Source organism: Canis aureus, chromosome 2 (assembly GCF_053574225.1).
Source record: "Canis aureus isolate CA01 chromosome 2, VMU_Caureus_v.1.0, whole genome shotgun sequence".
NCBI lineage: Eukaryota > Metazoa > Chordata > Mammalia > Carnivora > Canidae > Canis > Canis aureus.
The window spans coordinates 32,051,747-32,075,704 of NC_135612.1; the positions used below are offsets into that span (position 1 = coordinate 32,051,747).

The 23,958-nt window shown below is 36.8% G+C and overlaps 1 protein-coding gene and 2 pseudogenes across 1 annotated transcript; all 3 read right to left on the bottom strand.

Moving 5' to 3' along the window:
• Nucleotides 1–3,723: 3,723 nt before the first annotated feature.
• On the bottom strand, nucleotides 3,724–4,661 carry LOC144290388 (olfactory receptor 6C3-like; annotated as a pseudogene).
• Nucleotides 4,662–10,109: 5,448 nt separating this feature from the next.
• LOC144290391 (olfactory receptor 6C1-like) lies at nucleotides 10,110–11,048 on the bottom strand. Its single transcript, XM_077859586.1, has one exon. It carries the CDS (start codon nucleotides 11,046–11,048, stop codon nucleotides 10,110–10,112), a length of 939 nt encoding a protein of 312 aa, XP_077715712.1.
• A 9,102-nt stretch (nucleotides 11,049–20,150) lies between these two features.
• Nucleotides 20,151–21,086, bottom strand: LOC144290395 (olfactory receptor 6C3-like; annotated as a pseudogene).
• Between the last annotated feature and the right edge of the window lie 2,872 nt (nucleotides 21,087–23,958).

The window sequence follows — 23,958 nt, forward strand, 5'->3', positions numbered from 1 at the left end:
GAAGTCTCCAGCGACACCCTGTACCGGTGGTGTGGGAAGTCCAGCCCGGTACCAGCGCCAGCGCCTGAAATTATCAGAGACGGTGGAGCAGCAGGGCAGCTTGAAGAACTCTGATGCTCAGAAGGACAAACACTTCTCAGGCACCATCAGGCTTAATTCCACTGTGCGCCCCAAGTTCTCCTTAAGTCTTTTGGGGGACTGGCAGTGATGAGGCCAATATTGTGTGTGTTCTCCACATGGACCCTGAGACGCTGAACAAACTCAACAAGAATAAAAAATTAGTCAGGAAGCAGGCCAAGACTATTGGCCACCTTTTTGGCAAGCAGGCAAGCAGGCCACCTTTTTGGCTTCAGAATCTGTGCCAAGCACATCCCCACAGGTCTCCAGTCCCGGCCTGAACGAGCTGGCAAGGACCCTTCCAGGCTGACCCGCAGTGAGAGCAACGGTGGCCAAAGGGGATGAAGTGAGGCTCACCGTCAGAGTCCAGATGGAGAAGGTGCTGTGTCTGGCGGTGGCCATGGCCAGGTGAGGAACTTGTTACAACATCCACGTAACCGTCAACTGCCTGGTGTCCTTGCTCGAGAATTGGAAAAACACCTGGGCTTTCCACCTTAAAAGCACCTGGGCAAGCCCCAGCGCCAGCACGCCCTAGTAAGCCATATTGTTACCATTTAAACAAAGAAAATAAATATATGTAGTATTCACATGAGGAAAGTGAGTATCTATTTCATAGCATAATTTTTTTCTGTGCATGATAAATTGAGTCAATAAAATTAGCTTTTCATGGAAAGCATACAAGAGAAGCAATGGCTACTTGTTGCTTTGTTTCTTTCCACATGATTCACTACTCACGTCTCTTGCTTTCACGACTGTCATTTGCAATCATTATTCTCTGCCCAGAATACCCATTTAATTATATTTCTTATTTTCTTTTGGAATTCTTACTGCATTACTACAAATGATGTGAGCAACCCCATGTTTTATATTTATATGGCCCTGGGTATATGTTTTTATATAAGATCAGTTCTATATCTAAATGTCTACTTATTTATGTGTTGCTTGAAATCTTATAAGGTGGATATGGTACACTCTATTGATCCAAATGTCTAGCACATGCCTGCAATGTAGTTGTTTTGAAAGACTTTTTAGAAATAACATCTGTCATGAGAGACACCTAACTCTGGAAAATGAACAAGGGGTAGTGCAAGGGGAGGTGGGCGGGGGGTTCGGGTAACTGGGTGGTGGGCACTGAAGGGGGCACTTGGTGGGATGAGCACTAGGTGTTATGCTATATGTTGGCAAATTGAACTCCAATAAAAAAAAATTAAAAAAAAAATAACATCTGAATGAACATTCCCCATAAGAATTAGGAAGAAATTATATTTTTGAGATTCTTATTCTCCTCATAGCAAGCTGTTAGTAGCCACATACAGGTATTGAGTATTGTTATTGGTTTTTCTCTTAGTTTGTCATGTTTGTGCATGGATTTAATTTGACAAACATACTTCAGTGTTTCCTAGATGTAAGGTGATAAATGCCTGAAAAAGTCTTGGAAATCTAGACTGTGGTCTATATAAATTCTTTCAAATAGGGCAGCCCAGGTGGCTCAGTGGTTTAGTGCTGCCTTCAGTCCAGGGCGTGACCCTGGAGTCCTAGGATTGAGTCCCACATGGGGCTCCCTGCATGGAGCCTGCTTCTCCCTCTGCCTGTGTGTCTGCCTCTCTCTGTGTGTGTCTCTCATGAGTAAATAAATAAAATCTTTTAAAAATAAATAAATTCTTTAAAATAGATCTGAGAGTGTAATAGATATGGAGTGTTAGCAGGTTAAACTGAGTATATGATGAATGTATGATTCACAATACAGTTTGAGGGTAGAGGGAGCCATTTTGGAGAGTCTTGAGAGTATAATAATCCTATTCCCAAAAACCCTTTTCACTGCGGAAATAATGTTACTTTTTTCTGGTATAACATATATGAGAATGACCAAGAAATGAAATAAGAGTGAAAGCCAAAGCAGACAATGCATGTGGCTTTAGGGTTAAAAGAGCCAACATTTAGTGATTATTGTGAAACTGACCATAATTGTGCTAAGAGGAAAGACAGGAAACTGACATTTTCTTTGACAATGATAACATCCTCTGGCCTATAGGCTACTCACACCTAAGTTGCTGCATTTATCAAACTAAATTTTAATTACATGTTGTTTTTTTCTCCCCACTAGAATTTGAGATACTTTAGAGCAATAATCCTCCCTTTTCATCACTACCCCCAATGCCTTCCATAAGTAAGAAAAATCTGAATGAGTCCATCACACATTAAAAAGACCTTTAATGTAACAATTCTAATATTGAACATGAGCTTCTATTCATAAATTATTACAAATGGAACTCAATGTGAAAATGAAAGTAACCGAACAAGTCTGGATTTTGAGGTTAACGAACTGAGTATATGATGAATGTACTGAATCCTAGTTCTGAAAGCTGCCATCACTATATGTTAAACTCTCAACGCTGGGCGGCCCTGGTGCCTCAGCCATTTGGTGCCACCTTCGGCCTAGGGTGTGATCCTGGGGACCTCGATCCTGGGGTCGAGTCCCACGTTGGGCTCCCTGCATGGAGCCTGCTTCTCCCACTGCCTGTGTCTCTGCCTCTCTCTGTGTCTCTGTGTCCTTCATGAATAAATAAATAAGATTTAAAAAAGAAAAAACTCTCAATGTTGATTTCACTGTGTTCATTCACCTATAAATTAGAGATAATAAGGCTCACTTTCTAATTTGTTTTGTAAAATAAATAAAATAAATTTGTGGTTTGCTTAATATAAAATAGAATGTGTAGAATATTATCAATAGATGTTAGTTCTCTTCCATACTTCCCAAACTCTAAAGTCAGTTCTAGATGCCACAAATAAAGCTCAATTGTCCAGAAAGATGAACTTTCACTGGTTTATCATAGTTTTGTGCATTTTATACATTTGATATATTTTACGTTGTCTGATGTCTACCTATTTTTTAATTTTTGGAGGTATTTGATCTACCTAAAGAAAAATACCTCTGACTAAAAGAGAATGGTGATTAAAAACATCTCATTGATGTTGATGGTAGGATTAAGTGAGTCAATACAAACAATAGACATAGAATATAGGAATTGCTGAAAAGTGTTATGTTACCTTCTATCCCTTCTACTTTCCTTCTCTTCTCATTAGTATCATCATTATTATAAACAGTATAAATATTTGTATTATGTATGAATTTCTAATCTTTTAAAATATTTGAGTAGATATTTATATTTTATTCTCAATCTCCTGGTGATTGTGTTTATTTGATTTCATGGATATGACAAATAGAATTAAATTTTTCTACCAACATTCATGCCTATTACTGGATAAGAATGAAAAGTTCAGAAATCTGCATCTATCCTGACAATCTTTCTATCAAACTAAATGCTCAGTGTCTCTTCAAAGGCAAACCACTTCCATTCAAAACCATAACCACAAATCCAAATGTATTCCTTCATCTAAATACTTTTGAATAAAACACATGAATGTACAGAAAGTTCTGAAATGATATTCAGTTTATCAAATTTATTGAGTTCAATGATTGGGAAATTTTAATATGGGAATGAAGAAAAAAGAGTAAAATAGATAACTCTGGTAAAGGAAATGGGGTTTTGAGAAAGTGTGAATAGTAGCATCTACAAGAACTTCATTCTTTTAATGGCAATACTTTCATTTACTGGAGAAAAACAGAACCTTTTGGATAGTATCCTTAAAGGCTTGCTTTACTTGCTGATTCCTCAGGGTATATATAAATGGATTCATCATAGGAGCAACAGAAGTATTAAGAATAGCTACTCCTTTGGTCAAGGATGCCTTTTCTTTTGCAGAGGGGTTGGCATACATGAATATGCAGCTTCCATAAGAGATGGAAATGACAATCATGTGCGAGGAGCATGTAGAAAATGCTTTTTTTCTCTGACTGGCAGATGGCAGTTTCAGAATTGTTCTAATGATGAACATGTAGGATAGAATTATTTGTGCCAGAGTGAAAAGCAGAATCACTATTGCAGAGTAAAAACCAATCACTTCTAGGAGCCATGTGTCTGAGCAAGATAATTGCAAGAGGGGAAAATAGTCACAAGCAAAGTGATCAATGACATTGGAGCCAAAGTAATCTAACTGGAGGAAAAGAATAATTGTCGGGAAGATATTTAGGAATCCTGCCAGCCATGCACAAAAGACAAGTAAAATGCAGACTCTTTTGTTCATGATAGTCGTGTAATGCAAGGGTTTACAGATGGCTACATAGCGATCATAGGACATAGCAGTTAGAAGATAAAACTCAGTTATGCCCATGAAGATGAAGAAAAACAACTGAGCTGTACAATTATTGTATGAAATAGTTTAGTCTCTGGTGATAATTGTGCCCAGAAATCTAGGAATACAGACGGTTGTAAAGGATATTTCTAATACAGAGAAGTTCCTGAGGAAAAAATACATAGGGGTCTGTAGATGGGAGTCCACCAAGGTGAGAGTGATGATGGTCAAATTTCCAGTGACACTGAATATGTATGTGAGAATTAAAAAGAGAAAAATCACAATCTGAAACTCTGGTCATCTGATAGCCCTAGAAGAATGAACTCTGTGGGTACTGTGTGGTTTTTCATTGCGGATCCTTTCTTCCCCCCCTTTAGAATGGAAAATGTATGTGCCCTATAGGACATAAAAAGTTAAAACAGTATTGAGGTTAGAGTATAGAATCTTAAAAATATCCACAGTGATGAGTAATCTATGAAATCCAAAAACAAATGTTTTCCTTCAGCAACTGTCCAATTTCTACTGGATCTCACATTTAGTATTATCTGAAGTTAAATATTGATCTCTTTTTGCTGAAAATACACTATCATGGGCCATGGATAAAAATATATCTTGTGCTGACATTTAAGTGGAAGCTATTTCTTCTAGTGTTTCTTTAAAATCAAGCCTCTAATTATTCTTTACAATATTTAGCTCCTTTTATAAAAAAATGAAAATATTTTAATTGATTTTTTATTTCCCCCAGTTATAAAAACTAGTCTGGATTATGAATAATCTAAATAAAGCATTTGAAATCTTACAGGGGTTGTTTAGGCCCATCTACACATTCTGTATTTTGAGGCCCACATATTTTAGGCAACTTTCACAAGGTTAAACAATTAGACACCACAGTAATCATCTCACTGTGGAACATGCATGTTTATGGCAATGTTTTACTGGCATTCTCTCATGAATCACTTTCTAAAAGATTTGATCGATGCTATCACTCTCATAATTTTTTCCTTTTTCTGATAAAAAGGCAGAAGAACAAGAAGGTAATCTTCTATTACTAAATTAAATAATTGCCTAAAAATACTTTAATTCATACAATGCATACCTTTCTTTCTTTCTCTCTTTCTTTACAATATTGCTATGGAAAATCAATAAGTAGATGGCCAAAATAACATTTACTGGAAAGCAGATATCCTTCCAATAGGGAATTTAAAAAATAATCCTATCTATAATAGAATATAATTTCAAATTAGAAAAATGAACAGGGATCCCTGGGTGGCACAGCGGTTTAGCACCTGCCTTTGGCCCAGGGCGCAATCCTGGAGACCCGGGATCGAATCCCACGTCAGGCTTCCTGCATGGAGCCTGCTTCTCCCTCTGCCTATGTCTCTGCCTCTCTCTCTCTCTCTCTCTCTGTGTGACTATCATGAATAAATAATAAAATTTAAAAAAAAGAAAAAAAAGAAAAAATGAACAATCCAAGATTTATTTCTGTGTTCCTGCTTTAGGATTTCATTAATAGTCTCTTGGTAGTAAACAATTATTTAATTTTCAATACTGAAGGGGTTGTAAGTCCATAAACATGTATAAACATGGTTTTTAAAAATATTTGAATAAACTGAATATATATATTATATTGAAGAATAAAAAATTTACTTACTTCCCGATTCTTCTTGATGATTTAGTCTCAAATTTTATCATCTGATTTGCCTAAATTTACATAATTTCAGAACTGGTAAATCAAGTTAGCAAAATATTTGATTTTTATTTTGCTCTCAGAACAAGTGTGTTGACTTAACTTTTTCTTGGTTCTTTGGGATTATACTTCTCTTTGACTCACAATATCCTTCATTCCTGATACTGTGAAATTCTGACTTTTTTTATAATACAACTCATTCTTGCTTTTCATCTCTTATTCAAACTCCATGTATAAATTCAGTTATATCTGGATTGACTAGTATTTTTCCATTGCCTCTTTTCATATAATACAAAATATTTCTATATTAAATCATTTTTCTTTCTATTCATGCAAACATTTAAAATCAATATTCTGTGATTCTATGAGTATATATCTACAAAATATGAGTAGTATTTTCCTTAGGTTCAGGGGCTGTTATATTTCCCTGCAAATGCTGCTTTGAAAAATAGAAGATAAGGAATGTTCTTTTCTATGTATGCTACACAAATGGAACTGGACTTACTTTATCTGTGTCTTTTTTGTTGTTGTTGGCCCAGGGGAATTCATTAAGTAAATAGAGTACCAAGAAGAGGAATAATTAAAGATAAAGGTGAATCATTTTTACAAATATTGATTAAAAAGTATAAGCAAAAATATTGAGGTAAATAGGCAAATATACAAACAATGTGATATTGAGTGTATGAAAGTTTGATTTAGAATTTCAGTCTTCTGTGATTATACAAGGAATCCATTTTTCTCCCGGAAACTGGACTTGTCTCAGTAGAATTAGCATACTTATATCCTTTGAATGTTGGCAATCTAGGAAGAATTCTTTACCAGAATGAAATGGTGGAAAACACTACTGTGGATTTCTAGTATGACTTGATTGTCTTCTGAAATGGACAACCTATTAAAGACTGATGAGAAGGTTTATACCTGTATTTATATTTGTGCATATGACATTTTCTCATATTGAGAATTTTTGTGAATCAATAAAATAAATATCTGGAAGTCTGGCATTGGATATTTTTAACTAGTTTATTTCCACAGTTCCGTCAATGAGAGGTGTCACTTTTATTACTAGAAGAATAATATAGTATAGAGGTATATATGAATCTATACGTACATAAATATGTAATATAATGTTACATTTAATAAATTATCTTTATTTTCCTCACAGTTATAAATGTGGACATAAAACATGTGTGCATTTAATGCCAGAAATGCAGATTATTTGCAGTAGTGAAAAATGAGAATATTAGATAATGGGACAAAAGAAAGAAGTGGGAAAGGATGAACAAACCACTAGCTCACACATGGGACAATACATAGACACTATGTTGAATGTATAACTGATACACATTAAAATAAGCATTGAAAATATTTATTCACTATTTCAGTAGAGATAGTAAAACTAATTTTCTACTTAGGAAAATTCTATTCCTTTGCCTTTATTTTTGTATCCAAATAGTGAATCTTTTCATATTTTATTCTGAGCTTTTCTTGATTACCAGGCACTAACCATATACATATTACCTCATTTTTTTTCAAGCAAGCCGACAATACAAAACCCTCTAAGGTCAGTGCTATTCAGGTAAAGAAAGAGTCTGGGACAGAAAGAAGTTAGTTAAGTGTCTGTCTGGTGTCTATCACTTGTGTATTTGTGAGCGACAAAATCTTTATTGATTTACTTACAGGAAAAGAAATGAGGTTCTATCTCACAAAGCACTGCACTTCATTTGAAATATCTTATTAGACATGTTTCTTCTCCATATCTTTCCTCAAACTTCTAGATGCTGAATTGTCTCTTTCCTCCTTGATCACTCTCTCACTTTCTTTCTACCTTTACTGTTTTATTCCTAGTTCCTAATAGCTCTCTAGCTTTTCTCTAGGCCTCCTAATAATTTACTTTTGATGAAGACTAATTACAACTGTTAGCCTCTTATCCACAAGCTAGTAGGACATCTGATTTTTTAATAATGTGCCAATTACCTCCATGTATTCTGAGGTTGATGAGTGCCTATGTTTTAGGTCAATGAACTATTGTTCAGGCTACCAGGTTTCACTCTCCTCAGACAGTGGAGGACAGGTTTCAGTTACAAATAAAGTTTTGCTGTAACATGTTCATAATTTTAAAAGTTTATTAAATCAAATTGTTAGGGGATCCAAATATATTAAGATTTTCTCTAAATCGACTCCTAACTCTGGGAAAAGAACAAGGGGTAGTAGAAGGTGAGGTGGGTGGGGGGATGGGATGACAGGGTGACGGGCGCTGAGGGGGAACTTGACAGGAACTTTTGTGTTATACTACATGTTGGCAAATAAGACTCCAATAAAAAATTTGCAAAAATAAATAAAATAAAATAAAATAAAATAAAATAAAATAAAATAAAGATTTTCTCTAAATCCTGAACTCACATCATATTTTTGAATAATTCCAGTGTGTATTGCTAGTTATTTTCAGTGGTATATTATCCTCTCTAGGTAAGCCTCCCACAAAATGTCTGGCTGACCTCCCATTTACTGATTACCATCATCAAACTGAGCTATTATTCTATTTGAATTTATAATATCAGAAGTGTATCAGTTGACAGATGATGTTGGCACCTCATATATTACTAGGTGTAACCCAAATAATTATAGGAATCTTTTTGGGTGGAAAAAAAAAGGTTTTGCATCATAGGAATTCCTATCATTAGAAAGATCAACATGGGGCAGCCCAGGTGGCTCAGCGGTTTAGCGCTGCCTGCAGCCCAGGGCCTGATCCTGGAGACCCAGGATAGAGTCCCACGTTGGGCTCCCTGTGTGGAGCCTGCTTCTCCCTCTGCCTGTGTCTCTGCCTCTCTCTCTCTCTCTCTCTCTGTCTTATGAATGAATAAATAAATTAAAAATCTTTAAAAAAAGAAAGCTCAACATGTAAACCTTAACAAAAAGTGTTATCATTAACTTCATGAAAAGTCAGTACACATCAAATAAATTGATTCTTACATAGTTGTCAAAAGGCCTAATGTAAAATAAAAGAAAATGAATGCCAAATGCTTTAGAAAACGTTCAATTATTTCTTTGTCATACACAATGTCTAGTTGTGATAAAATGCACATTTTATTTGAACACTTTTAAAAGCTAGCTCAGTGTTATGTACATTATTGTATGTGTTTTATTTCTTCAGGCTTTTTTTTTTTTAATTTTTTTATTTATTTATGATAGGCACACAGTGAGAGAGACAGGCAGAGCACAGGCAGAGGAAGAAGCAGGCTCCATGCACCGGGAGCCCGACGTGGGATTCGATCCCGGGTCTCCAGGATCGCGCCCTAGGCCAAAGGCAGGCGCTAAACCGCTGCGCCACCCAGGGATCCCTCTTCAGGCTTTTTTAAAGAACTGGTATGGTATATGTGGTAATTATGGAGTTGAAGAAATAAGGACTACTTCAAGCTTTCCCTAAGTAACTGTGTCTTCATACTTGTGTTTTAAGTTGAGAAATTATATGGCACAGAAAATTTTAAACTGGTTAATGAGAGATGCTTCTTGATCTCTCAAAAAATATGTATAATTACATCATTCCTTCAGTTGTACTGTTTTTATATAGTTACTAAGTGTGCTACAATATGGAGAAGATAGTGCCTGTAATCTCCCAATAAGACTGTCAAGCATATTTATGGTCCTTGTAGAGTAAATTAAAAATAATATTAAACATGACAATATTTTCTGAATTTCTAGAAAGTGTTTTCCTGATTAAATCATAAAACATTTTCTCTTGTATTCTTGTTCTTTTCCTAAGATTTCTAAGATTTCTGTTTTCTAAGATTATTGTGGAAAAATTGAAATTTAAAAATAGTTAAAAGAAGGAAATGAGGCCAGTCTCATAGTTATAGAGTGGAAAGACTAGTTTAAAGGAAGGGAAATGCAATGAAAAGGGAGTGGAATTTAAATGGAAAATATATATATATATATATATATATATATATATATATATATATTCAAATATCCTCAACAAACTGCTGGCAATAGAAATATAAGCAATGAAATAGAACTCTAGTGAGGCTATGTGGGTATTAGACTTTTGAGAACTATGGTTTTTATTTACTTGCTCTTCATTATGCCTCTAATTTATGACAGCGCTTTTATTTTTTCATTTGCTTGAGAAAAATACAATCTTCTTTGCCCTGTCCAGGAAGGCTCGCTTGACTTGCTGGTTCCTTAGGCTGTAAATAAAGGGGTTCAGCATGGGGGCTACCGAGGTGTTTAGCACAGCAACTCCCTTGCTCAGAGACACTCTGTCTTTTGCTGCTGGGTTAATATACATGAAAATGCAGCTGCCATAGGAGATAGAGATGACAATCATGTGGGAAGAACAGGTGGAAAAGGCCTTTGTCCTCTGACTAGTAGAAGGAATCCTCAAAATTGTTCTGAGGATATATATGTAGGACAGAATTATTAATGCCAATGTGAACATTAATGTAAAAACAGCACAGGAAAAACCCACTATCTCTAAGAATCTAGTGTCTGAACAAGAAAGATGTAGTAAGGGGAAATAGTCACAGGTAAAATGGTCTATAACATTGGACTTACAATAATCAAGCTGTATGAACAGCATGAGTAATGGGAATATGATTAAGAATGAAGCCGACCAAGAAGCAAAGACAAGGAGTATGCAGACTCTGGGATTCATGATGGTCATGTAATGCAGAGGTTTGCAGATGGCAATGTATCGGTCATAGGACATGGCAGCCAGAAGGCAAAATTCAGTGACTCCCAATAAGATGAGAAAAAAGAACTGAGCCATGCAATCATTAAAGGAAATGTTTTTATCTCCTGTAATCAGGGTGCTCAGGAACTTGGGTATGCTCACAGTTGTGAATGAAATCTCGAGTAAGGAGAAGTTTCTGAGGAAGAAATACATGGGGGTCTGGAGGTGGGAATCCAGCAGGGTGAGGGTGATAATGGTCAGGTTCCCAGTGATGCTGAGCATGTAGGTGATAAGCAGAAAGACAAAGATCACCTCCTGAAGCTGTGGGTCATCTGACAATCCCAGGAGAATAAAATCTGTTATTTCTGTGTGGTTTCTCATTTTTTTCCTTTTCTTTTGTAATCTAGAGGGGGGAAAAAACAAGTAGATTGTAGAAAAGAGGATAATCCATGGATTGTTCTGGAATTTGTCTCTAGAAATAAACATATTATGCCCTACTGATTTAATTTAGGATGTCTTTAAGACAACTCAATAAAAGCAGGTAAAATGTTTTAAAGTAAGTTCTTACCATATGTAGTACTGTTTTACAGAGAATGTTTCTCCATAAAATCCTTATTTCACAGAATGGAAATTGAATCTAAAAAGTTTTTTTAAAAACTTTATCCAAATCACGAACCCTAAATTCACTTCTTCTAGGAGTTCACTTCTTAATGGGAAACTACTTGTCCTTTTTCCAACGACAATAAAAGTGTCCTATTTCCTTATTTCTGTTGCCTAATTTCTTGTGTTATCATTTACTACACTAGTGTAATATAAAAAAGACAGATCTGTCAGGAAAAAGATCACTCAAATGGTGAGGTCTCCAAATTTTGAAAGTCATTGAAGTTAAATCTTTAACAATGTGACAGATTTCTGTTTTCACTCTGCCTCATATTCTCCTTTCAACCACCTACTCCTCGTCCCAAGCCACAGACAATGAATTCATTGACATAATGTCGTCAGGTACTAGGGAGTACAGAATATGAAAAGCCAGAGCAGAGATTTAATACAATGGATCTGTATATTTCATGGGCTAAGGAAGTAAAATTGTATGAATATCTAAAATAAACATTGTTTTTTACAGAACGTTTTTTCCTTCAAAGTTTTTTTGCATCTAAATATTGTTTGTATTCTATTTTCTATCCTATATTACATTTTTATATTTTTCCTTTTATTTATATCAGCATTCACTTATAGAAGCTCTATTTTGTCAACACCCTGGAGAAATCAATGAAACAGCACATGAAATCCATTTATTTTCTCTTCATGAATAATAATAATAATAACAACAATATATTTTAAAGTGAAGCTAAAAGTTCCTTCAACAAATTAAACCAGTCTGTTATCTGATCCTTTATTCTGTGCATTCTCATTAAATAGTAAATTTTTGAATTCAGAGTCATGAGAGAAGTTTTGCAATAGAATATTTAGTTTTAAGATGTAGAATTGCTGATTTGTAGCACATAATGCATTATAACACTGTGAAATTTAAGTTTTTTTTCTCTTACATGCCTGAGCCTTCTTTTCACTCACTTTACTGTTTAGCAAAAAATATTGTTGTCGATTAAGTTTAGGCAAATTCCAGCTAAGATGGATAGTTCTAACACTACTGGGGAAGCATGTGAGATTCACAAGAAACAAACATTTCTCTTGCTATTTCTAAGGGACTGGAGGAAACAGGCTGAAGAGCTCTTACAAGAGAAATCAGACATTACAATGACATATTTTGTAAAGAAACTTATGGCAATTCAAGTGTATGATGGATATTTCGATCATAAGAGTCATTGTTCTCAATAAATAACCCTCTATAATTAACAGCTGTGTGTAGGCTCTGATCTCTCAACAATTTCTGTGATGTTTTCAGTAGAAAAATGAAATATATATCTGAGACTTTAAAATATAATTTTAGGCTTTCCCTCCTAACTACTCACCCACATTTCTTTTTTTTCAGTAACATGTAAGCTATGGTTGCAAGTTTAATGTGGCCCCTACCCCTTTTTGTTTCAGTGAAGGCTAACCCATCCTGGATATCTTATTGTTGAATTACCTGTGTGGTTAAGTGAAAGTGAATTTATCTATTTCATGAATGAATACTTGCTATTGTGTTAAATGAAATAGCTGATATGTGAATGAAATAATAAGCACCAACTAGTTATTACTTATTTAAATAAATGCCTTTTAGGACACTTCTGCCATTTCATATAAATTTTAAGAGTGGATGGCCTTGTAGAGAAAAGAACAATTTCATTCTCTGAATCATCCAATTTAAAGTGCAACAGTTTAAGAAGATCTATTAAGGATTAAGAAAATTGCTTTTCCTTATTTTTTAAAATATAATTGGAGTAATGTTAAGAATCTCCCTAAATTCTGCAATATAATTGGAAACTAACTTTATCATTCTGCATTTGCTATGTGTGCTGAGATCTCAAGTTAAAAGTCCTAAAAATAGTTGTGAACACATATGTCCTCAAGATAATTTGCACCCACAACATTAACACACAGTTTTCCAATTCTCTATCTTTCTCTCTCACTTGATAATCTTTTTCTTGAGGTTAGGTCTATATGTTAGGCTAATTTGTCAGAAAAGAGAGCAAAATTCTGATTTAATTTGATATCTTCATTAATTATTTGGTTTGTACCAAGTACTATTTTTCCCCCTGGAATGACGCATTCTGTTTATGATGAAAAAATGTTTGGTGACATTTAATCTCATGTAAGAACTTCATAGTGATTGAATATAAAAAAATCTCCTAAGAACCAATGTAGATTTTTTCAGATTATTACCTTAGCAATGCCTTAGAGTATTCTTAAAATTAGTTCAGAATGCAGTTTACCTGAGGCCTCTGAAAAAAAATAAATGACCTTTGCTTTTTTTCCTATTAGAAAATGAATTTGAGGGATCCCTGGGTGGCGCAGCGGTTTGGCGCCTGCCTTTGGCCCAGGGCGCGATCCTGGAGACCCGGGATCGAATCCCACATCGGGCTCCCGGTGCATGGAGCCTGCTTCTCCCTCTGCCTGTGTCTCTGCCTCTCTCTCTCTGTAACTATCATAAATAAATTTTAAAAATTAATTAAAAAAAAAAAAAAGAAAATGAATTTGAATTCCAAGTCAGATCAGAGCACCAACTGGTATGAATAGGAATAATGAAGGAAAAACAGTAATCACTTAAATCACATCATAATCTGTAGGTTTTCATAAAGATGTTCTCCTTATATTCTGATTATCTCAGTTTGTTAACTATATATCTATATTTGCAGGTAACTTTCAACTTAAAACAAAGGAAAGGAATTTTTATAAAATGCATGGCATCAGAACTTATTTTATAATGTGTGGTATTATTGGGGCAACTTGTGGGCTTTGAATTCAAAGAGAAATGGATTAAAAATGCAACGTAGGGGTGCCTGTGTGGCACAGTGCATGTGAGCTCTTGGTTTCCGTTCAGGTTGTGATCTCAGGCTTGTGAGATCAAGCCCTGCCTTAGACACTGCACTCAGTACAGAGTCTGTCTGAAATTGTCTCTCCCTCTCCCTCTGCCCCTCCCCATTGTTCTCTTCCTCTCTCTCTAAAATAAAAAAAAAAATCTTTTTAAAAAATATAACTTAGCCACATTATAGTATTATGACTTTATACAAATTTTGGGTTTTTTAAAAGATTTTATCCATTTATTCATGAGAGATACACAGAGAGACAGAGACACAGGGAGGGAGAAACAGGCTCCCTGCAGGGACGTTGATGTGGGACTCGATCGATGCTCAACCACTGAGCCATTCAGGCGTCCCTATACAAGTTTCTTAATCTCTCTGACTTTTAATTTGTTTTTTTTTTATTATTTTAAGATGAGAATAGTATATCATGGAGTTATTTAGGGCTAATATAATTATAAGTAAAATTAAACTATACAACAATATTATAGCATATATTTTTAGACAGCAGTTACTAACTACTATCTTGATTATTCCCAAAAATAAAATAAATGATCACATTTGAGGAATATAGCCCCACTGCAAAATAACAAAAATCATGCCCTTATCTCTACCTTTTTTTGATGACCCTATGTTAATTTGAAGAAACTGGCAATGAGAGAGGTTACATGACATAAACAAGATCATATAGCTACTAAATGGTAGAACTGAAAGTCTAATTTTCTGCCAGGAAATGAAGCATGGGCTACTTAGGAAACCTATATACTGTGGGGGAGATCAAACTCAGAGAAAATAATTTTCTGAAAATTAATAAAGGAATAAATTATTATGAAAAACAGGAAATGTAACATGTTCATTCTTCATAACACTAGGTATACGTGGAAAGAAATAGCAACCCTAAATTATTCTATAATAGCTAATGAAAAGTTAAGAACTAATGAATCAGTGCTAAGAAAAGGAAATTTTTCATTGGTTTTGGTTTTATAATCTTACCTCTGTCATACAAATGCACTGCATCAGCTGGTTGAAATGATACAAAAAGCACATTGACAACTATTTCAGTTTTAGGTTAAGAGATTCAGTATTCCTAAGAATCATTCTCAGTACATTTGGAATTACTTTATTTCTATAGCTGATATCCTATTACACATTTTCCATGGTAGCTATGGGAGCAACGATAGTGAAGAGAAGTTTGAACTGGAGTTACTTTAAGCCTTTCTGGACAAGGAGTCTATGAATTTTCCCCTGCATAAGGCACATGTTTTATCTACCGTATAAGCCCATGTCTCACGACAAATACTCCAGTGAATAAAACGTGCCAACGAGGGCCTGGAGGAAAGTACATAAGGACTATATGAATTTGCATCAATATTGGAACAGGAAACTTTTGGGATATCACCCAAAGAAATAGAAAGGGCATAAAAAATAAACCAGAAGCACATGGAATATTTTGCAGACTGTCTAAATGAAAAAATAACTAAATGTGCAAAGCCTTTGGGAGAGGTCTCCTGACTATCCTAAATCAAGATTTCTCTGAAAAATAGATGCCCCATTTCTTGTCTTGCTGAGTAAAATACTGGAACAACTTAATCTTATATGAAAACATTTCAATTTTATCATATACTAAAATGTTTCCATAAAAATGATTTTATAAACCATTAATTGTCAAATAAATAATTCAAAAACACCGAATACAGAATATTAAAAAGAATGAGATAGAGTTCAGTGCTCATGGATTTCCCATTGCAAGTCACCAAAAAAATACAGATTAGATACTTATTGAACTTTTCAATCTTTTCCAAGAATCACTTGAAGTCATTCTCCCATAATGGTAATGGTGCTAATTCTTGAAAATCATCTACTAATCAGAAGGTCCCTTTCCATTTAAAAGATGTGCTGGGTTTAACCTCATAATTAATGGAAGTATATCTAGGAACTTGGCAAGATTTTACAAATCCAATTTCTTTCTATCTCATTTAAGAAATGACAAGAAAAGAAGTCTGTTGACTCAATCACTATTTTTTCCTTCAACAAATATCTTTCAAGGACCTACTATCTTTAAATAGTATACAAAGCACTGAGGATAAAATGGAAAAAGATAGATATGATTCCCACTGTCATGCAAGTAACAAAACTCAAGGGCAAGCCAAGGAGAGAAAAGGACATGAAAAATGTCACATAATAATTGGCAAAGTCCTGGGGTGCCTGGGCAGCTCAGTCAATTAGTGTCCAACTCTTAATTTTGGCTCAGGTCATGATCTCATGGTCCTGGGATGGAAGCCTGCCTCAGCCTCTGTGCTCAGCGTGGATTCTGCTTGGGATTCTTAAGCCTCTTCCTCTGTTGCCCGCCCTACTCATGCTCTCTCTGTCTCTCTGTCACTCTCTCTTTCTCTTTATTTTTTTTTCTTTTATGATAGTCATCAGAGAGAGAGAGAGGCAGAGACATAGGCAGAGGGAGAAGCAGGCTCCATGCACCGGGAGCCCGATGTGGGATTCGATCCCGGGTCTCCAGGATCGCGCCCTGGGCCAAAGGCAGGCGCCAAACCGCTGCGCTACCCAGGGATCCCTCTCTTTCTCTTTAAATAAATAAATGAAATCTTTTTTTAAAAAGAGCAGGCAATGTTCTGAAAGATATAAATAAAATACCTGACTCTCAGCTCAGAACTTTTTTTACTACACCAAGCCATTTTCTAATGAGGAATATTACACAATTATATCAAGTCATATATACTACTGATCTCATTATTCTTTAGCCATTTTTTGGATATGAATTTATACAAAAGTTTACATTCAACATTTTCTAATTTTTCTCTTGGATCACATGTTCATCAAAAGTTGTCCAAAAATAGTGACTCTTTGCTTGTTAAATATTCTAAGTTATTCTGATTCAACCATAGTATTTAATAAAATTGTTTGATATTGATCTAATTGTTCATATCACAGCTAATCAGTATAGTCAGTGTATCTATGAAAAGAGCTATTTTAACAGGTATCTTTAATTTCTATTAAAGTTTCAAGTATACGAAATTTTGTTACTTTGGGGCTTAAAAGATATTTTTAGTTTAATATGTAAGTACCTATAATATATAAGAATATCAGTGGGATGTAGTATATCATAAGGAATTTTTTAAAATACAGTCTTAGATCCAAAACAGATAGGTTCAAATTCAAATGTTGCTATTTAGTCAGGTTGCAAGATTGGAAAATTGTTAAAGGCCTTTCTTCTTTTCTAATAAGTATTATCAGTGAATTTGCCATTTTTAAAAAATAATTAAAGAAAACATAATAGTGAAGCCCTCTGTCTCCATAAGAAGGAGTTTCTTGAGACAGATGAATACCCATGCAAAGGACATATAGAAATGTGATGGGCTCTGAGGGGGGCACTTGATGGGATGAGCACTGGGTGTTATTCTATATGTTGGCAAATTGAACACCAATAAAAAATAATTTATAAAAAAAGGAAAAAAAAGAAATGTGAGGTAAAACAGAAAAATAATGTGTTATGAGACGTGTGACACCTTTGGTTTCCAGCTCTGCATGTAAGAAGTCACAAGTCACCACTTGGGTCTACCAATAAAAAAAAAAATAAAAAATAAAAAAAAAAGATAAACAGCCTGAAAATCAACTCTTTTTGGATCCTTTTTTTTTAATTTTTTTAAAATTTTATTTTACTTATTAATGATAGGCACACAGTGAGAGAGAGAGGCAGAGACACAGGCAGAGGGAGAAGCAGGCTCCATGCACCGGGAGCCCGATGTGGGATTCGATCCCGGGTCTCCAGGATTGCGCCCTGGGCCAAAGGCAGGTGCTAAACTGCTGCGCCACCCAGGGATCCCCCTTTTTGGATCCTTTGAGCAGAAAAATCACTGCCCTCATGATTGAAAATCAGACAACTAAGTACAAAAAGTGAAGGTTTAAGAGAGCAGAGGCTCATAAGTAGAAAATGCCCTAGGGTCTGGTGCCAGAGGAAGAAAACCTGAAGTAAAATGTATGGTTTGTGAGGCTAAGTGGGGAAACTCAGGGAGTCCACATCATGATATTTGCTTCTAAGAGCTCAACGGGATTCAGAGGTGGAGTGTCAGAGAAAAATCACCTCATGTTTCTGTCAGGGGAGAGAAAAAGGGACCATTTTGAAATACATGAGAATGCTGTATTCTTAAGAGATCCAGCCCTCACAGGAACCTAGATGACCAGAGCCTAACCTGTTGGGACACTATCAGAGCTGAGCTGACCTTGGACAAGGAAATACCCAACTCCAGAATCTTCTAGCCTTCCATGTGGGAGAAGGAAAATACCTGACTCCAGCTCACACTAACCTTCCTGTTCTGCTTAAGTGGGGAGAAAAAACTGAGAAACAATTAATGAAGTTCACCTCCCAGAGGCCCAAGCTCACTAAGAAACTGAGCGCTGACCTTAGGACTAGAGAATGCTTCACCTCCCCCCATGCCTGACTACCACATTTCCAAAGGCATACTTGCTGTGGTTCTTTTTACCAGAGCATCACATGTGGGTGTCAAGAAAACTGTATGGGCATAAAAAAGGGAAAAAAACACTCTTTTTGAAGAGGCAGAGAACCAGACATGGCAGAGGTGTGAAAATGATGAGACTGGACATTTGAAACAATTATGATTAATATGATAAGGGCTCTAGTGAAGAAAGTAGACAGAATGCAAAAACAGAAGGGAAAGATAAACAGAGGGTTGAAAATCCAAAAAAAAAAAAAAAACCAGAAGAAGTAAAGAATTCTTTAGACAAAACAGAAATTAAGTATATGTGTTGTCAGTATCCCAGGTTTGAAGGAAATGTGAAAAGAAATGCTTTAAAGAGAAGCAAAATAGTACAGTTCACAAAGTCATATCTACATAGAGTAAGAAAGAGCATTGCAGAAGAGAAACACATTTGTTTGTTCACTTAGGGCAACTGACAAACTCTAGGTGACTGTGGGCTGATGAGAAAAAAAATCTGGATGGTGAGCTGTTACTTCAAGGACATGAGTTAACACAGACAAAGAACAAGCAAGAGATTACAAACTCCATCAGAGAAACCAAAAGAAGGCAAAATCTTGTCATTGAGAATATTCACATGGAAGTCTGAGAAGATATATTCTTGCAAAAGGTTCAAGAGGTCCCCAGAATTTTGTGGACTGAAGCCGGACTCAGAGGTGATGGTCTTCCTCTGCACAAATCCAGTTTTACAAGACTGTGAGACAAGGTTGTTTTTTCAAATGCATACATATCAACATAAAGATACAAGGAGTGTCAAGAAGCAGAGGAAAATGGTCCAAAGAAACAAAATCTTCATTAGCAGACTCTAGAGAAATATAGATACATCTGACAAATTACTCAAAATAACTGTCATACAGGGGCTCAAAAATTAGAAAAGTGACAGGTGTTTTAGTTTTATTGCATTTGCTTCAAATCTTTAACAGATATCAATATTTTTTCAAAAATGAGAGAGAAATAGAAATTCTATAAATAGTACTCAATATCATGATCGATATTTACCTCGTAATATGCACTAAATTTCGCAAAATATATTATGCTCTGTACTTAAAGTGTAATTCACAATGACTTAGGATTTCTAAGGACTGAATTTAATATACAATAGTATAGGGAGTATAGATTTTTTAAATGTTAAGAGATCACCAAAAACATCTGGAAAATTCACAAGAATCACACATGAATTTTGAAACTATAAGGGACTTTAGAGACGTTTATTAACAAAATTAACACTATTTTTTACATTGTGCTATACAGTATGCCTTATAGAAATACATTTCATTTCCATAAAACTTTGTAGGAGAAATAAAGCTTTCCATACTTTACAATATGTCAATAAACATGTATTGGAGAAACACGGGTATGGAAGTAGAAAAAATGGGTGGGCACCTATTAAATAATTACAAAGTGGCATATAAGAGACTAGAAGAAGAAGCATACCAACTTAGATATTTAGGAATGTCAAGATTTTACCTAGTTACTCTTTAGAGTGTCTTTTTTTTTTTTTTGCCAGAAGAAATGTTTCATTTACTTGAAGAAAATACTACTTTATGGACCATATCTTTGAAAGCTTGTTTTACTTGCTGGTTTCTCAGAGTGTAAATAAAAGGGTTCAGCATGGGGGCAACAGAAGTATTGAGAATAGCTACTCCTTTGGTCAATGATGCCCTTTCTTTTGCAGAGGGATTAGCATACATAAATATACAGCTCCCATAAGAAATGGAAATGACAATCATATGAGAAGAACATGTGGAGAAAGCCTTTTTTCTCTGACTGGCAGATGGGATTCTCAAAATAGTTCTGATTATATACAGATAAGATAAAATCACCAAGGCCAAAGTGAATAGCAAGGCAACTAAATCAAAGTAGAAACCAATTACCTCTAGGAGCCACGTATCTGAACAAGACAGTTGTAAAAGGGGAAAATAGTCACATGCAAAGTGGTCAATGACATTGGAAGCACAGTAATTCAGCTGGAGTAGAAGCATAAGGGGTGGGAAAATGGTCAAGAACCCACCGAGCCATGCACAGAGCACAAGTAGAGTTCAGACCTTCCTGATCATGATGGTGGTGTAATGAAGGGGCTTGCAGATGGCAACATAGCCGTCATAAGACATGGCAGTGAGAATGTAAAATTCCATCACCCCCATTAAAATAAAGAAAAACAGCTGGACTGCAGAGTCGTTATAGGAAATAGTCTTATCCCTGGTGATAATTGCCCCCAGAAATCTAGGAATACATACAGTTGTAAATAAGATTTCTAAGAAAGAGAAGTTTCAGAGGAAGAAATACATTGGCGTCTGTAGATGAGAGTCCACCAAGGTTAGGGTGATGATAGTTAGGTTTCCAGTGACACTTAGTAAGTATGTGACGAATAAGAAGAGGAAAATCACAATCTGAAGGTCAGGATCATCAGAAAGGCCTAGCAGGACAAACTTGGTGATCACTGTGTGATTCATTTCTTTCTCTCTCTCCTTTTCTTCTTTTAAAGATATTTAGGTGGCAAGAGTATTAAAGGGAGGAGATGGAATGTATAATTCATGATTATCAATATCACCACCATTGATACAATTGTAAAATATATTCTATAATCCATGCTCATCTTAATTTCTTTTGTCTGTCTTGTTTGCATTTGATTATAATATGTATTTGCATGTTCTGTCTTATTTATTGGTTGTCTTATCTGAAATATTGCAGTTGATGTTTAGAAATTTTCATGCAATTACTCACATCATTGAAAAATGGTAAAATCAGTACTTCTTGCTTTATCCAATTTATGTACTTCGTTGTATTTTTGTAGAAAAATTATGAAAAATACGCACCTTGGAGGAGGGGCAAGATGGCAGAAGAGTAGTGTCCCCAAATAACCTGTCCCCACCAAATTACCTAGATAACCTTAAAATTATCCTAAAAATCTATGAATTTGGCCTGAGACTTAAAGAGAGAACAGAAAAAAAAAATAAAAAAAAAAAAAAAAAAAAAAGAGAGAACAGCTGGAATGCTACAGTGAGAAGAGTTCGCGCTTCTATCAAGGTAGGAAGACGGGGTGGGGGAAGAAATAAAGAAACGAAAGGCCTCCAAAGGGGAGGACCCCGCGAGGAGCCGGGCTAAGGCCCGGGCGAATGTCCCCAGGACAGGAGAGGCCCGTCCTGGAGAAGCAGGAGCTGCACCAACCTTCCCGGGCGGAAAGGGGCTCGCAGGGAGTTGGAGCAGGACCCAGGAGGGCGGGGATGCCCTCGGGCTCCCTGGGACAGTAACAGACACCTGCGCCCCGGGGAGACTGCGCGGAGCTCCCTAAGGGCTGCAGCGCGCACGGCGGGTCCCGGAGCAGCTCGGAGGGGCTCGGGTGGCGGCTCCGCGGAGGGGGCTGCGGGCCGGGAGTGCGAGTCCAACAGCGCAGGCCCCGGAGCACAGGGGCCGGGACACAGCCCAGGATCCGGCCTCACCCCGGGACAGGCAGAGGCCGGGAGGGCCCAGGACTGCAAGGACGCTCCTGCCCCGAGCTGAGCAGATCAGCGGCCCCGCCCCGGAGCCTCCAGGCCCTGCACGCCGAGAGCTCTGGAGTTCATGCGGGAGCTGAATCCAGGTTTCCAGAGCTGCAATAGCCACTGGGGTTGTTCCTCCTGGGGCCTCACGGGGTAAACAACCCCCACTGAGCCCTGCACCAGGGAGGGGGCAGAGCAGCTCCCCAAGTGCTCCCCGGGACAGGCAGAGGACGGGAGCGAACAGGACCGCAAGGACACTCCTGCCCTGAGCTGAGCAGATCAGCGGCCCCGCCCCGGGGCCTCCAGGCCCTGCAGACCGAGAGCTCCCTAGTTACTTTGGGAGCTGACTCTAGGGCTGCAGAGCAGGCCACGGCCACTGGGGTTGTTCCTCCTGGGACCTCAGGGGGTAAACAACCCCCCACTGAGCCCTGCACCAGGCAGGGGGCAGAGCAGCCCCCCCCAAGTGCTAACACTTGAAAGTCAGCACAGCAGGCCCCTCCCCCAGAAGACCAACCAGACGGACAAGTTCCAGGGGAAGTCAAGGGACTTAAAGTATACAGAATCAGAAGATACTCCCCCGTGTTTTTTTTTTTTTTTTGCTTTTTGATTTCTGTTTGCTTCCCCCACCTTTTTTCCCTTTCTTTTTCTTTCTCTGTTTCTTCTCTTTTTTTCCTCCTTTTTTCTTTTTTCTTTTTCTCTTTTCTCTCCTTCTTTCTCTCCTCTCTTTTTTCCTTTTCCCAATACAACTTGTTTTTGGCCACTCTGCACTGAGCAAAATGACTAGAAGGAAAACCTCACCTCAAAAGAAAAGAATCAGAAAAAGTCCTCTCTCCCACAGAGCTACAAAATCTGGATTACAATTCAATGTCAGAAAGCCAATTCAGAAGCACTATTATAAAGCTACTGGTGGGTCTAGAAAAAAGCATAAAGGACTCAAGAGACTTCATGACTGCAGAATTTAGATCTAATCAGGCAGAAATTAAAAGTCAATTGAAAGAGATGCAATCCAAACTAGAAGTCCTAACGACGAGGGTTAACGAGGTGGAAGAACAAGTGAGTGACATGGCAGCCAAGTTGATGGCAAAGAGGGAAATTGAGGAAAAAAGAGACAAACAATTAAAAGATGATGAGGATAGATTAAGAGAAATAAGTGACAGCCTGAGGAAGAAAAACCTACGTATAATTGGGGTTTCCCAGGGCGCTAAAAGCAACAGAGGTCCAGAATATGTATTTGAACAAATCATAGATGAAAACTTTCCTAACCTGGGGAGGGAAACAGGCATTCAGATCCAGGAAATAGAGAGACCTGCCCCCCTAAAATCAATAAAAACCGTTCAACACCTCGACATTTAATAGTTAAGCGTGCAAATTCCAAAGATAAAGAGAAGATCCTTAAAGAAGCAACAGACAAGAAATCTCTAACTTTTATAGGGAGAAGCATTAGGATAACAGCAGACCACTCCACAAGAACTGGCAGGCCAGAATGGGCTGGCAGGATCTATCTAGAGTCCTAAATGAGAAGAATCTGCAGCCAAGAATACTTTATTCAGTAAGACTCTCTTTCAGAATAGAAGGAGAGATAAAGATCTTCCAAGACTGGCAAAAACTGAAAGAATATGGGACCAGCAAACCGGCTCTCCAAGAAATATTAAGGGGGACTCTGTAAAAGAAAGATGAATTCCAAGAAAACAGTCCACAAAAGCAGGGACTGAATAGGTATCATGATGACACTAAATTCATCTTTCAATAGTAACTCTGAACGTGAATGGACTTAATGACCCCATCAAAAGGCTCAGGGTTTCAGACTGGATAAAAAAGCAAGACCCATCTATTTGCTGTCTACAAG